This window comes from Diachasma alloeum, unplaced genomic scaffold, assembly GCF_001412515.2.
Source record: "Diachasma alloeum isolate Michigan unplaced genomic scaffold, Dall2.0 Dall_scaffold_00183, whole genome shotgun sequence".
Classification (NCBI taxonomy): Eukaryota; Metazoa; Arthropoda; class Insecta; order Hymenoptera; family Braconidae; genus Diachasma; species Diachasma alloeum.
Window position 1 is genome coordinate 1914092 of NW_021680349.1, and position 16070 is coordinate 1930161.

At 37.3% G+C, this 16070-nt stretch overlaps 1 protein-coding gene across 1 annotated transcript in view; it reads left to right on the top strand.

Moving 5' to 3' along the window:
• Nucleotides 1-16070, top strand: part of LOC107047922 — a 218519-nt gene that overhangs the window by 27601 nt on the left and 174848 nt on the right. The window contains exon 2 of the mRNA XM_015270851.1: nucleotides 3757-3830. Coding sequence (XP_015126337.1) covers nucleotides 3758-3830 — 73 coding nt within the window. The 5' untranslated portion in view covers nucleotide 3757. The remainder of the gene's footprint in view (nucleotides 1-3756; nucleotides 3831-16070) is intronic.

Below are 16070 nucleotides of genomic sequence, written 5' to 3' on the forward strand. Positions count from 1 at the left end.
GAGAGAAGTGACCGGAGAAAACTCGAACCGAGAGACGAGATATGAGACTCGATGGAATTTTAACGCGTTCGTGTCCAGCAGCTCGTCGATATTACGTCCACGTGCTTTTGATGATCGATCGGGTACCCGCGAATGTCTCTTGAGAATCCTGCCAATCTTTACGCCCACCGAATTCCCCAATTCCGATGGTAAATCCAAGGGATTCGGTCTTGATGTCTTTCCGTATTGCTTCAAACATCAGGTGAAAAAAATCATGAAAAATGCATTTTTGATGCATTTTCGATGAATTCAGCTGTTTATTAAAGGAGAACAAATTATATGACATTTTTTTTCAGTCGTGGGGAGTGGAAAAACTAGTACCGGAAATTCAGACACTCTTTTCACTTTTTTAAGACGCTTGTGTCAACCAATTCGAGTCTATGCTGTCTCATTTGCTTTTTCTTCATTCAATACTTCATTCATTTTTTTATCATTAATGATGATGATAGATTTCTATTGCATAGAATGTATGAACCTTTTACATTCCCACAGGTTACATATTATTTAGAACTAACTTACTGTTTAACAATCCATCCATTTGTTTTATCCTAATGGTATATCCTTCGTATCGTTTGCACATGTCTTGAATTCGGACAGAAAAAAAAGTATTAAATTTTGCGACTTGTATTTCAAGACTTGATAAAATCTCGTCCATCAAACTTCTTGTTTTCCAGCGGAGAAAACGTCTTTTTAAGCTATTCGTAATTTCACTGATCATGAAGCCAGCCGATAAGCCACATTGTCATGTCTAATGTCTTAAACTAAGACGTATAAAATACCCTCGTTTTTACAGTGGTGATGACACTCTCATATTTCTTAAAACTCTTATCGTCATTCTCCATTTAACGAGAATATTTTTTTTCCTCCCCTCCGCCTTCGAAAAGAGCAAAAAAAAATCGCCGAATGCAAGTGGCGAAAAAACGTGAGGAGAAAAATAAAAAAAAATATCAGAGATATGCATCAAGCACACGTTGGACATTCTCCCGGGGAAATATATCTGTCTTTGCCGTCCGCGTAGAATGGAAGACTGATGGGCCGCCGAGTAGACGACACCGGTGAAAGAGAGACAGAGACAGAGGCTTAAGGGCGGGTAGGGGAGGGGGTTAAAAAAATAGCGGGAATGAAGGAAAAAGAAATGAATGAATAGAGGAGAGTGTGGAGTTGTGGGTTATATGCAGAAGAAGTGAAGGTACTGCGATAACGTCGGTGAGAGAAGGTCATTCCCGTGGATGATGAGTATTTTTCAAGCTCAAATAGAGAGACCCATTACCCCAAGGGAATTCATCCCAGCGACATTCTCCACTTGGAATACAGAATTTAATTTATTTTTCCTACATCCATGTGGCTTCCCCTCCCCCTTCTTTATCATGAAAGAACACACTCATTATAGGAATTAATTACTCCGGGAATTTTTCAATTAATTTCGATTGAGGTAATGCGATTGGGAGGTTTTTTTTGTGAGAAATTCCTCGAGCAATTGTTCGAGCGCCTGAGCTCCACTCGGCGGTATGGTGGCTCGAATAATCTGAATCTTTGGGAGGTACGTGGTATCAGTGGTCAAAACACCTTGTCCTCAATTCTCTGTTCCTCCCGCTTCGTGGAACACACACTGATCCCCCGTCGAGGAATGACCGATAACACTGTTTGACCACAATACGTAGTTGCTCGATAGATGTCTGAAGTAGAATATACGTAAGTTGAATTTTGAAGAGGAAAATGTGAAATAAATTTTAAACGGAAGTTGATGTGAATAAAAACATTCTAGTTGAGTTCGTGCTCAATTAAATGTCTCGTATTATTGATAATAATTAATTTAGAAATGCCAAAATAACGCAGAGTTTCATGAGGAAGTGAATATTTTGCGGTTAGAGGGAAAAAAATTAATTAAAAATTAATGTCTAATACGAAAATAATTGTAAAGAATTTCATGGATTTTTTTTGGCAGTGTCTATTCGCACGGTAAATTTTACCGTGGATTCACCGTAGATTCTCTCTCACATCTTGTCTGACATCTCTGCTATGAACTCTGGTTTTCAACTCTGGCAATTGATTCGATGTGTCTAATTTATTGTCTAGATTTAATTTGAGAAGTAAAAGTTGAGGGTCCACGATCTCCCGTATATCCACGGTAGAAACTACCTTGAATCCACGGGAAAACGTCCCGTATATCCACGGTCAGAGTTACTGTGGAGCGTGTGAATAGACAGTGCCTTAATTTTTTACTCCCGTCAAAGCTAGCATTCATGGAATAAATTATCAATGGTGAATAACTTTTTTTTCGGAAATTTTACGTTTTTTTTTCTCACTATATTCAACGACTGATGGGGATATAGTACTTTAATGCGCTGTTGGATGAAAATTGAAATTTTTGGGACAGTTTGGTGGAATGACGTGACTTTAATTTATGTAAAAATTGTTATTTTTACATTGCCATAAAAATTCAATGAAATTTCAAATTTTTTTAACAGCCGAAAATTTTGTCGAAAGATGAAAATTTCCCAAATTTCTTGAATTTTCCAGATTTCAGGCTTGAAACTTCATTTTGATTAATTTCTTGTCTGACATTGTGAGCTTTCAAAGACGAAATTCCCTTGAATTTCAGCCAAACATCTTTAAATGTGGGTGACGTTTAACATTAGGGAGATGCAGGTGGAAAATTCACGGGGGTTTTTGGGGTTTTGGGAAGAGGGAGGATGAAAAACAGTGGGAAACAGGTGGTTAGATGTTTTTATACCGATGGGAAGTTTCATCTTGAAGACACAAAAACTGTGAGGGAAAATCAACCTCTCCTCAGCGGTGGGTTACCTTTTCTGGAGGGTATTTCAACCTTTTGTCGGAGATAAATGAATGTTAAACGTTTTTTCATGTCTGCAATATTATTTTGAGATTAAAAAACATGAATAAAAACTAATACAACATTTCCGGTAATTTAATAAAAATAACTTTTAAAAACTCAAAATGTCCGCTCGAGTGCTAAGAATGAGGAGGCTCATCGCTTAAGATCATTTACTCATCTCCCTATTTATTTAAAACATAATGCTCTTATTGATACCAAAACCGCATAATCTCATTTTCCTCAACTGCAAAGTCGCCTCAGTGTTTTGAATTTATCATTTTTCAATAATTTTTTCAATTATAAAAAACAAGAATTTACAAGATTTTTCTTCGAATTTCCGCGTAATTTGACGTAAATCGCCGAATAAAATAGGAATAATTACAGGAAATGTCCCCATTTAGGTGATTTTTCCCAGATCAAAATGATTAACCGATAAGGTTTGTTTTCCACCGCCTCACAAACCAAAAAATAATACAAGTTACACTTATCTTATCATTTCATTTAATCACACAATTATTCTTTGACGTATATCGCAAGCGTCTAATTTCATCCGATCACCTGTCAGCTCAAATTCGTGCACGCAATGCTCCCCCTCTCCCCCCTCTCTCGCCACCCCCTGCTTCTCAGGTGGTCCTACAAGCATTGCATGAGCGTGAAGAATTTGCCCAGCAATTCCATTTCTTTCTCCTCTCCTACCACAACAAAAGAAAACTAGACAGGCCAGTGTCAAAATACTGAAATGTATTATTACGAGTGGCTCCTCACCCATTTCACGTGCTATATTTATTTTCCTACACCCAGTTTTTCCCTGAGTTCAATGTGTTACGATTTTATGCGGTTGTTTATGACATTGATATAAATGTATTGTGTGGGTTTTTCAGGATGCAGGGACTGGCGTGTCAGAGAGGGAGGACCCTGGTGCTTCTGCTACTGGCTCTTCTACCCCTCGCTAACGGTGAGTCATTTTTATACAATACTTGATGGCCCCGGTTGTGCGGGGGATAGCCCTATATCACGGTGCCTGTAGGCTGCGGATATCCGTGAAATTTCGAACTGATTTTCTATTATCGTTGTTGAGAAAATTAATTCGACGATTTTCTGCATACTTTGGAGAAAATTATTGGAGATTGCGAGACTGGCATCTCTGAAGGAGAGTTTGGAAGGAAAATGTGTGACATTTCGTGGGCTAGATGAAAGATCTTTTGACATTAAATAAGAAAAAATTTTGAGGTGGTATTTGGTGGTATTTGAGATGGAAATTATGAGGTATTCCTCAATTTCTTTATGTTGAGGGATTTATTTTTGGTTCCAAATGTATATCCTCTCGGGTTTTTACATTTTGTTCCCTTCCCTATCTGCGTTACCATGGGCCGACTTACTTTATCCCCAACTGCACCCCATTCGGGATTGGACTGCCAGGGAAACCATGGAAAACCTCAGTCGTGCAGCCGGCCGATAATGCAGGGATTCCACTGTGCCCATTGAGTTACTGTGACCAATGGGCACAGTGGCTCTCGACATTCGTGCCCAGCGACTGGAGTCCACGCGGTTAGGTGTGCCCAAGCGGACACCCAGCCAAGTACTGGGCAGACTAAACGCTGCTTAGCTTGGATGACCGCCGGAGCAACACACTCCCCACGTGATTACTACAGTCACTGTTGAGGGATTTAATTGAGGAAATTAATTAGAACAGAAATTCACCATTTTATCCATTAAACGATGAACAATTTCTTTTAGTTATCCATGTGTACCGAAAATCAATTGAAAAACTCAATCGGAACAGGAATATAAATATTTTCTCTATTATGCATTAACCTCTCTTCAAATCTCTGTTGTATATTTACTTCTCTTGAAAAATTCTTCAAAAATTCCTATATTCATCTCGATTTAATAATTATCAATTGCGTCGTTTGAAATAAACATTTTATTCTGAATTAAATTTGGCGACTCGTAAAAATATTTGACAAACAACGAAAACATACCTCAGGATAATTATGAATATTTATAATTATTAAAAAATTATGTAATTAGATGAAAAATATTTTCTCTGCGTTATGCATAAACTTCTCTTCAAAAATCTTCTTCTGGGATTCCTACCTATTGCCTCATTCGAGATAAACTTTTTATTCTGAATTAAATTTCGAGACTCGTCAAAATATTTGACAAACAACAAAAATATTCTTCAACACAACTGAAAACACTGAAACTCTTTCCTGAAACACATCAACTCAATGACATTCCTCAAATCCACCCATCTCCTCCAAAATTCAATTAAGAAACTCCATCAAAGCAGGAAAGCATATGAATATTTTCTTTACGTCACAACCAGAAGTTGAAAGTTAAGGGTCTGTTGATAATCCCCACACATGTCTGGATGTTTCTCCGAAGCCCGAAGGGAAAAGTGGATGGATTTCTCTCTCTCCCCCCCCCCCCCCCCCCCNCCCCCTTCAGGGCAATACAAATGTGAAATGGGGTCGACGTCTCGCTTCGGGGCTGAAATTTTGGCCTCTCCGCAATTCTTGCGTGTGCGTCAGCCGAACACGTGGATCCTGAGCATGAAAATTCCTCGGCAAAAAAATTAGTCTTCTCTTCACTACCACCCCACTTACCCCATGTCTATCACGGGTGAAAAATTCTCGCTCTATTTGCTCAATTTTTTTTTCACCTCTTTTTCTCAAATTTCTTCACTCGAAAATTTTGTTAAAGTTCCTTTTTCAGTCTTTTCTTCTCGTGCAAACGACGTTCCGATTCAACACGCTGCCTCTTTGGGAATCCTTTTGCCCGAGGACGTGACGGAGTTTTCTCTTATTCTTTATTTTATTTTTATTTTTTCCTTCGGTTTTTCATTCTTTTTTTCTTCATTCTCTTTTATTTCTCTTTTTTTTTATTCGTTTTCCTTTGAGAGGTGAAAGAGAAAAGAGTGGCGGTGGGCAGTGGGAGGGGGGTGGAGGGGAGGGGGGGTGTACAGATGAGAGAAAAGAAGCGCCACCAGAGTTTTTAGTCCTGCCAGGGACCCCGTGTGCACCGGGTAAACCCTCTTATCTCATCCCTCACGAGGTTTTTCACGGTTTTTTTCTTCCGCTTCTTTAGAAGAGAACCGCATATTCGCAGCACTCTGCTGCGTCCGCCTCTGTCCAAAGATTTCATTCATCCTGTTCTCTATATCTACCTCAACCCTCTGCGGAGCAGTCATACCCCCATTCATTGAGGACAGTGTGCTCAGTCTGTTGAGGTATACCACTTACCTGTGGAGATTATTAGGTTCACTTCATGTGTAGAGGTAGGAATGAAAAAAATTGTACTGAGAGAAATTACTGCCCAGTGGGCGCCATCTGGTCTCTTGTGTTGGGCTAATTTTTTCCTCTAACGAGATTTTTCACAAGAAAAATTGCACTCGATGGGGGATATGTTGGGTTAATGGAGGATTTTTGGTCGGGTGGTGGGAATTATTTATTGTTTTTAAAATGTTGCAAGTGAAAATTTTTTTTTTGTTGGGAGTAGGCGAGGATTCAGGGGAATTCTGGGATTGGCAGATGTAATTCTGCGTTCGCTGATAATTTAACGTAATGTTCACTTGAGTTTTCTTTTTTTTGTAAGAATAACATTTATTTCACTTGATAGAGAAAGAAATTAATTCGGAAATTGTAGAATTTAACGTCTAATAAATCTTTGGTTTATTTAATAATTTATGGAATTATTTATTTCAATAATGAGAGGAAGTTGAGAATAAATGCACATGTTAATTTCCTGAATTGTTGACATTATTAACAATCGTCTTGAATAACGCACCACTGTTGAAGCTCTTGTTATCCTAGCAGAGTGCAAGTGTTGAAAATTGAATAAAGTCATGAGAATGGAGCGTCGGGAATTCATAAAAAAACCAGTGCCATACTAATTGCAAATATTTAACGACTTCTTAACTTTCAATATTCCATGAATTTCCCGTTTTAAAATAGAATGATGTCTTCATCAAACTTTAAAAATTGAGGACAGCTCCGTCTTTTAACAAGATTTTCATTGAAAAAAAAAATTGTATTAACTATTCCTTTTCTTCAAGCAGAAGTAATAAATCAGTAAACATATTTAACAATAATTTTGCATAAAACAACTGATGAAGCACTTCTCCCCGTCAATTACAAATGCTAAAAATTTAATGAACTCATGAAAATACTGCGCCTGAAATTGATAAAAAAGCCAGTGTCAAGCTCATTACAGATATTTCATGAGTTCTAAACTGTCAATATTCAATGAAACACCCATTACAAAAAAAATATCACCTCCACCCCCCCAGTGAGAAACACCAAAATAATAAACCCCCAAAATAGCTTTCATAAACTCTCGTAAATCCTCCCCTCAAACTTTCAAAATTGAGGACAACTCTCTTCAAAAAAAAATCCAGTAACAATAAATCCGAAAATGGAATCCATTTGTCTGTGAGTGGATGCCACCGCATAAAAAAACATTATGATGATAAAAACATTGAGGTACATTAAAGTTGGTAACGGGGCCATCGATCACATCTTGAATAACAATCTCATGTCAATTCGAAATAGCAAAAGCGACTGAAATGCTGGTTTCTGGGGTGGGTTGGAGACCTGTGCGGGCCGGGAGGGGAGGGGGGGGGAGAGTTTGGAGGAAATGCCCCCCAGCAGTCGCCCATTATCCAAGATTTACGTTATTGGGTTTTCCGGTTTTTGTTCTCTCGTTTAAACTTATCTGCGTTCTCCTTTCTCGAGATAAGTAGATCGAGTGAAGGGGGTTTTTGGTGTACTAAGGTGGTAGTATACGGACCCTTTTTTTTTCAGCTACAGCCGTGTGTTATGGCGGAGATATAGAGGGCTGAGGGATGAGTATAAACGGCGTTATACAGTGGAGTGGATATATGGTTGGGGGGAGGGTTGAAGGATCGATTTAGGGGATAACCTTTTTGAATCGGTGTACGAAAACTAAACGGCCACCTTGGATTTCTCACACATGCGGTGCCTCTGGCACTTTTTTCGTCTCACTCGCACGCTCTCGTGGTTGTCTTTATTTTTTGGGGACCCCACCCCTTATTTGCTTGAGGAGAGCGAGGGGTTGGCAGCGGTGAATAAGAAACTGAAGAGTGTACGGTGGAGATAGGCACATAATCTTACCGGGGGAAAACGATTTGCGTCCGACGTTGAGCATAACGTCGACGATTTGTTTCGCGTCGTCCGAAACAAATTCACTCGACCGATAAAACATGAGCGTAAATTTCTCTTGAGTCTGGTTAGGGGGGCGGGGGGGGGGGGGGNGGGGGGGGAAGAGACTGGTTTCAATGTGGTTGGGAGGTTTTACGGAATTTTTATTCACTTTAGAGGTAGTCTGTGTTGTTAGATCATTTCTAATGAAATTTTAACCGTCAAAGATGTATTATTAGTAATCATGAATTAACAGTAATCATGGTTGATAATTCATAATTATTAGTGATTGTTTTAGTGTTTGTCGGAAATTTGGAGGAGAAAATATTGAATTTTTGACATTGATAGGGTTTTTATTCATGTTTTCATTGGCCGATCACTCAATTTTCGGAATATTCAATGAAAAATCATGTTTGAGTTCCCTCGCAGTGTATTGAATGGAACTGACATCGTTTCAAAGATCAATTTTAATTACAAAATTAATATTTAATATGAATGTAATTAAAACATGATTCAACGATTTTTCGAATATCTTTTTACACTTTATCCGAAGCTGTACATCCATGCGAGTTTATTCTAGGAGAAATGGATGAGAAGTGAGAGCCAGGAAAAGTCTCACGGGAAATTTCAGATACTCGGTTTTCCACCGGAAACTAGAGAATTGGAATGGAAATTGTGAATCTCTGGAGACTGAAAATACGAAAAAAATATGAAAAATCATCAAGTGGAAAATTAAAAAAAATCGCTCTTTAATTGTGTCATTTTCTTTTTCAATAAAAAAAATTCAACTTTTTTTCCTTTAAATTAATTCCAAATGAAATTTGAGTCTCACAACAACAAAACAAACCCTTGCGTACGACAGTAATTGGAATTCGTTTCGTTAGTTTTATTTATTTTCTAATAGAACGATAATTCTCTGTTCACATTTTTCTCTTTTTTAGATTTTTTTTTTTCATTTTCATTTTCGGAACGGTGGGAGGGGTTGGGAAGACAAGAGATGGCATACATCATCGAGGGGGTATACCACGGTTCATTATTAATTGCGCTCTTCCCGGCCAGTGTCTGATGGCAATTCATAAAGGACACGACGTGTACACAGGGCTTCCTCAGCATCTCCCACAGTGTGTATGCACCAAGGGAGCCCTAATGACGTTGAACTGACAATGAGAAGCTCTGACCACGGGATTTTAATGGCACAGTATAGTTTGATCCTTCGTCCCTGTACTGGGCCATTTCTCCTGTGCATTTCTCCCTTGGATCATATACACACACGTGTCCATCAAATTCATCTCATTGTATCTCGATCAAGTGACTTTAACTGGCGTCATAAAATGCCGGAAAGACACTGTTCGACCCCTTCGGAGAATAAATTAGACATTTGGAGGAGTATTCTCGAAGTATTTTCACTCGGTTTAACTCACCCATTTCCGAGCAGTGATTCAGGCATTGAGTGAATCATCGGTAAACATTTTTTATTTATAAAAATCGGGGGTTGAGTGATGGGATAAGGAAATGGAGAGGAATGTGTGTGATGTGGTGATGTGTTTGCTTTTCTTTAGATTGTTGAACCATGCAGAATTATCTCGGAATATCTACATTTTTTTCAGCATTAAAAATCTTAATTCCTCGACAATTTCATTGAAGAATTGAATTTAAATGGAATTCAAAATCACAAAATTGAAAATTCGCATTCATTGAATTGAAGAAAGAATTTATATTGCCAGGAAATAATAATTGGATAATAAATTCATGGGAATTGTCAATTTAACAACAAATTTTTCATCTATTTTCGTTTAATTATTCCGTTTATTATTCCATTTAATTCCGCCATTTTGTAGTTTTGTAATTAATCATTGGTGAATATTTCTTATTTATAAAAATCAAAAGTTGAAGGATGGATAAATGAAAATGAATGTGTGTAAAGTATGTTTTCTTTTTCTTTCAAATTATTGTTTGGTAATTCTGCTGAGCACTGGAGAGTTATTTACATTTTTTCAGCATGAAAAACCTCAATTCCTTTACAAATTCATTCATGAATTGTCTTCCAATGGAATTAAAAATTCCAAAATTAAAAATTCGAATTAATTGAATTGAATAAATTCATGAAAACTGTCACATTCAACATCAATTTTTTCATGTGTTCACGTTAATTGAATTCTCAAGGTATATTCCCTCGATTAACTCTCTCATTTCCTAGTTGTGATTCAGACATTGCTTGAATCATCGGTGAACATTGTGTTTATCAAAATGATGAGTCGAAAGATAAGACATAGGAAATGAACAAGAATGTCTACAAAAGTGACAACGATTTTTTAATCACCGCTTGACAATTCCGTTTCACCATATTCTACTCTATTTTTCCAGTTTTTTCTTTAAAACATCGACAAACTTGTCCAGAGTTTCACGCGAATAGCTTTTTTCCAGACTTCCCTCACCCTCAAACGTATTCCGAAAATGCTCAACATAATCCAAAAATGCAAAAATATGCAAATAAATTCTTCTTTAATTTTTTTTTTCTATACGAAAATGGGAATAGGTTGAGGGAGGGTTAAAGCTCGTGAGATGCTTTTGGGATGACGGAAGAGAGGATCCAGAGACGGGAAATACAGACAGGGTGTATGTGCGGTGTATGAGACCAATGGGATGGGTGCGGGTGGCAAAGAGGAAAGGGAGAGAGACAGAGGGAGTGAGCAAGGGCCGTCGGGACGCCAGTGGAATCGCTAATATCGTTCCTGGTCCTCACCCATTCCTCTTGCCCCCTCCTCCAATGTCTCTCTCTTCCTCATTCGGTGGGTACACTCACCGGTACTCACTCTGTGCACGTCGCGCACACTCACGCCACCGGGGGTTGTACACACCGGGGGTGGAGAAAGCGCCGGTGGGTACCGATCCATGTGGAAATGAGAGACGGCGACCGAGATGATGGACAAGACAACGAAAATGCTAATTCAAATACTGGCTTCAACCTCCACCCACTGCTCCTTTATTCTCTACTGCACATTGGGCCACAGTCGTTGAGAATTTACACCGTAATTGATTCACACATTGGATGCATATTGAGTGGAGGAGAAATTATTTTCTTTATTCTTCTTGCTTCGCTGGTGATTTCATTATTTTGGATACAATTCGGTGGGAGAATGATTGAGGGAATTTTTTTGATGCGGGATCTTTTCTGCGGTTAAACCTTACTGTTTATTCGGCAGTAAGAATGCAGTGATTTTGTATGAATTTACAACCATGATAATTCCTTACAAACGTATTCAGTTATACAGGGGAACAGATTTAGAGAAATTGCAAAGGTTGATATCGCTTGTGTGTTCGATTCAATACATTTATGGATTAAGTGATTAATAATAGTTCAAGTATTAACTAGAGAGCGAGTATAATAGTTATAAGGTTCACTGGAAAGTTCAAGTAAATGTTTCAAAATGGATATGAATATTGATTTCATTTTACGAAAATTCAATGGATATTTCAAACGGGGAGGTTTTTGTTGAATGCAAAAAAATTATATTTTCCTTTCCCTCTTCATGGTTTTTTATAGTTTCATTATTTTTAATGCGTACTGTTAGGAAAAATTGGAATTTTATCGGGAATTGGATCGATATTGAATTTTCTTTGGCAGGGAAACAATCATGGAATTTCAAATTTCCCCGGAAATTCAATGGAATTCTAAATTTTTGAGTAGCAGAAGAGCGAGAATTTCATTGCTTACATAAATTTTCAATTAACGGAAAATTCTCGGACATATTCACTGAATTTTCTGATTTCAACCAATTTTTATGGACTTGAAGAACTAAAATTTACAGTTTCCCTTATTTTTTCCAAAAAACCCTAAAATTTCATTTGAAATTTCACATCAAAATTCAAAAAAACATTTCACAATAGATTTTCATGAAATTCTATTGCTGAAAATTCATTCAATTTAACGAAAATTTCAATGAAAATTGAAAACGTTGCACTCATTACTGAATATTTTTAAAAACTAGTCATTTTTCTCAATCTTAAACATGAATAAAAAATTTATTCTGAATGAAACAATCCTAAACCCCCATTAGCCACCGGAAATAGAAGCACCTCTCATTTACTCCTCCGCCTCGCGCGAAATTTCATTTCAAAAATTCATATTCATATCATAATTAAAAATGCCGTTGTAATTAACATTTTACACAGCACTAATATTAAAACATCACATCTAATGATACCAGAGTGACGTAACTGCGTAACGTAATCCGCGGGCTTCAGGGCTTCGTCCAATCTTCGCAAACTGGAGATGGTTTTTTTGCTCGTAATTGTAGTCATCCGAAAAATCCACTATTAATCATCCAAATGTGTTTACCCGGGATTTGGTGTATTTGATGAAGTGTATGGACTCCCCTTCCCCCCTATTCAGTCACCGACGAGTCGTTCTCGCACCGATTCAGCTTTTGGTATTTTTTTTCCCACGACTTTCGAGCGTCGTAAAACCGAGTTTGGAGTTTGCACGTTTGATGAATTAAATGCGAATGAAGCGAGAGAGAGAAAGGGAGAGATGGAGAGGAACGGGAGAAGGACAGTTGGGACCATACGCGTTTATTGAGTCTACCCGTTAGCCATAAATCTAGTAGATTGATGTACATTGACACAGACCCCTCTCTTTTGTGAGTTGATTCATTTCTTTTGAAACAGGAGGAGAGGAGTTGAGGTGTAATCCCAAGACAATATCAGCCCAAAGTCAGTCCCTATGGTTTTCCGAATAAAATTCTGAATGATTTAATTTATTGCGTTTTCATAAGTTATTGGGGGTTTCTATCCTCATATGTTATTGATAAAGGCCACTGTTTGAATCACATAAGAGATTACTTGTTAATTAATTGTTTGAATCAAATAAGAAATGATTTCACGAAATTTCCATTTTTGTAGAGTTGACTCGCAGAAACTATGTACTATAAAATTTTAGAAAAAGTTCAATTATTCCCTGGAAATTGATAGAAATCAGTAAAATTCCGGTGAATATATTCTTTAATACTCAGTTAATTGAAAATTCGGTGTAATTTCAGACCGAATATTCGTGTTTTCATTGAAAATTCAAATACGTTAAGAAATTCTCATTTCACTACTGCTCAAAATTTTGGGATGTCATTGAATTTTCTGTGAATTTTGAAATTTTATGATTTTCATGATAACACTCAGATGTTATATTTAATTATTAATAAGAATATTAGGTATCAGTAGAAGAGGAATGCAATAGTGCATGGACCCCGGAGAAGGGGATTGTTGGGATAATTTTCTCCAATTGGTACCTCAAAATGTGGAGGCGCAAGCGTATTTAATCTGATTTCCAAATCATGAAAAAAAAAACGCGCTGTAAAATCGAAAAAATTCGTATGGACGTCATAATTCGTTATCGTTTAATCGTGAAAACAGGTGTAATATGAAGTGGTTTTCACGTTCGCAAGTATTATTTTCTCACGAAGAGAGATGATTATTGAAATGATCAAACGGAAGAGAATAAAATTGTCCCCTACCGTTGAAAACTAAAATTGCAGCTGAATTTCACTCGGCTCCATCTCCATTTATGGAGTCTAACCTTTTGCAATAAATCTCGTAGATTGATGTACATTGACGCAGACCCCAAGTTGATTCATTCCTCCCGAAACCATGGGAGAGAGCCCAAATAGAATGCGATGAAAAGGATTTAAAAAAACGAGCTGAAATGATTTGGTTAAAGTGAGAAAGATGGTATACGTTAGATGGTCGGTCGATTAGCCCTGATAGGCGTGTAACCGAGTTAACTCGACGATTCTCTCGGACTACTTCAGCCCAGAATACTCATTCTAACGTTGCCCAACGAGCAGAATCCTTTGGGATATAGTTTGTTAAAGGGTAGAGTCCGGAGGAGGGGCCCTCTCTCTATTCCTTTTGTTCTTCGTGAATTGCGAGTAATTATCTAATTAGTTCTTGTGCGGTATGAGTGTTTTCTTGGAACATGATTTATGCGGGCTATTATTCGGTCTTGAGAGGAAATTTTATTATCATTCATTTGGGGTTATTAGGCGAGGGGAGACGTTAAAAATTGATCGTATTATTTCATTTTGGAATTTTTTAAATTCGCATTTCAGTTTAAATGGAATGGTTTGTTTCAATGTAATGCCCGCTTTTGTAATTGGTATTTTCTCATGATAATTTTTTATTTCTTCCACTATTACAAAAATTTCAATTAAATTTTGCTAATTTAATGAGAAAAATCAATGAAACCTGTCAATTTCAGTTCATTTGTTCCATTGAAATTAATAGAAATCATAGTCCAAATTTGCTTCAATTGAAAATGCAAGTGAATAGGAGAATCCACGTATTTCTGCTGCTCAAAAATTATGAATTCAATCGGAATTTTCAGTGACATTTGAAATTTCAAATGTTTTTTGTTATAATTCGAATTGAATGGAATTAAATTCTTATTTCACTTTGTGTCGAAACATACTTTTTTCAATGCCTTTTCTTTTTGTAATTGCAATTTTCTCATTATTATTTTTCATTTCTTACAATGTTGAAGAATTTTTAATGAAATTTTGCTAATTTAATGAGAAAAATCAATGAAACTTGTCAATTTCAGTTCATTTTTTCCATAGAAATTAATAAAAATCATGTTCCAAACCTGTTTCGATTGAAAATGCATTGGTGAATTCCATTTTTGTGAAATTGTCAATTCCAAATTTGAAATTCCAATTTTTTTTCAACTGTGAATTCCAGCATTTTCAACAAGAATGTTCTACGTATTTTTATTCTCCCATCGAGTTCTTTATTTCATGGTCCCGATAAATATTGAACTTTAAAACTGTCTGGAACATGTTTATTAATGCTCCCTCAACTCTAAATCGAAATTAACCTACGGTCATAACCATTGGGAGTCCAATATAAGTTGAACTTTAAACGGGTATCGCCCGTAGTCCGCAATTTCTAGTGTCGTTTTCTCAGTGAGGTGGGCAAGCGGGGGGAAGGGCAATGCGAAGGTGCCTTGGTACGGGTCGGCACGTAAGTCTTTGTACACAGATGCGCCAGTTGCGCCCGGACAATCACAGGCAGGAGCCACAGAGCGAAGAGGGGCGGTGGAAGGGGGTGAGCATGTGCGCTTCAGGGTCGACGCGTGGCACATTAAAGCCGAAGAACTGGGAGCCATTTAAATACCAGCATATAGCGGCTATTGTCCATGAATTGTGGTGGAAAAATACTTTTAGAGGAGATGAAATTGGGAGAAATTCGAAATTTCATGGACAGTTTATTCGGTGCAGGGGGCGAATGAAGCTTGAAATTTCAAATTTCAATGGAATTTCAAGTTTACAGCTGCACGAAGTCGAGATATGCTCAATTTATTTGAATTTTCAATCAGAATATTAATATTCAGTACCAAATTGCAGTGAATTTTAACTTAATTGAGGATTTTTTCTTGAGTTCTGTCAACTTTCATGGAATAATTTAAAGGAAATTAACAGTTTCCGTTGATTTATTGTATGAAAATATGAATTTTCAATGACTCAATCCCCTGAAATTCCTTTGAAGTTGTTATTCCATTAAAAACTACTGGAAAATTTAGCCAAAAATTTTCAACATTGTTGCATTTATACTCAAGTAACTGGAATTATTATCAAATATACTGAACGATAAATAGTCTCGCCTGAAAATAAACCGGGGTATTTAGCATCAATTAATTGGTATAATGTATTATTACTTCTATTGAACTAATTCTTTTGTATTGACTCCCCTCACCGGTCTGATACATCCCACAGAGCCTCTATTTACCCTCAATGGGGGTATTTACGCCATTGTCTGACACATTTCCCAAAAAAAAGAGAGAGGGCATTTCCAAAAAACCGACAAACGGAAAGTCCACACATTTCGACCGCACGAGTTATGCCCCATCGAGCGGAATGGTAATTCTCTTTTATTTTTCATCTCTCTTCATTCTCCTCGATGTAGTGGGAAACCAAGGGAGAGAGGAAATAACAGTCGATTCGCCGTTAAGTGGATATTCCATCCCTCTACCCCACCTTTAGCCG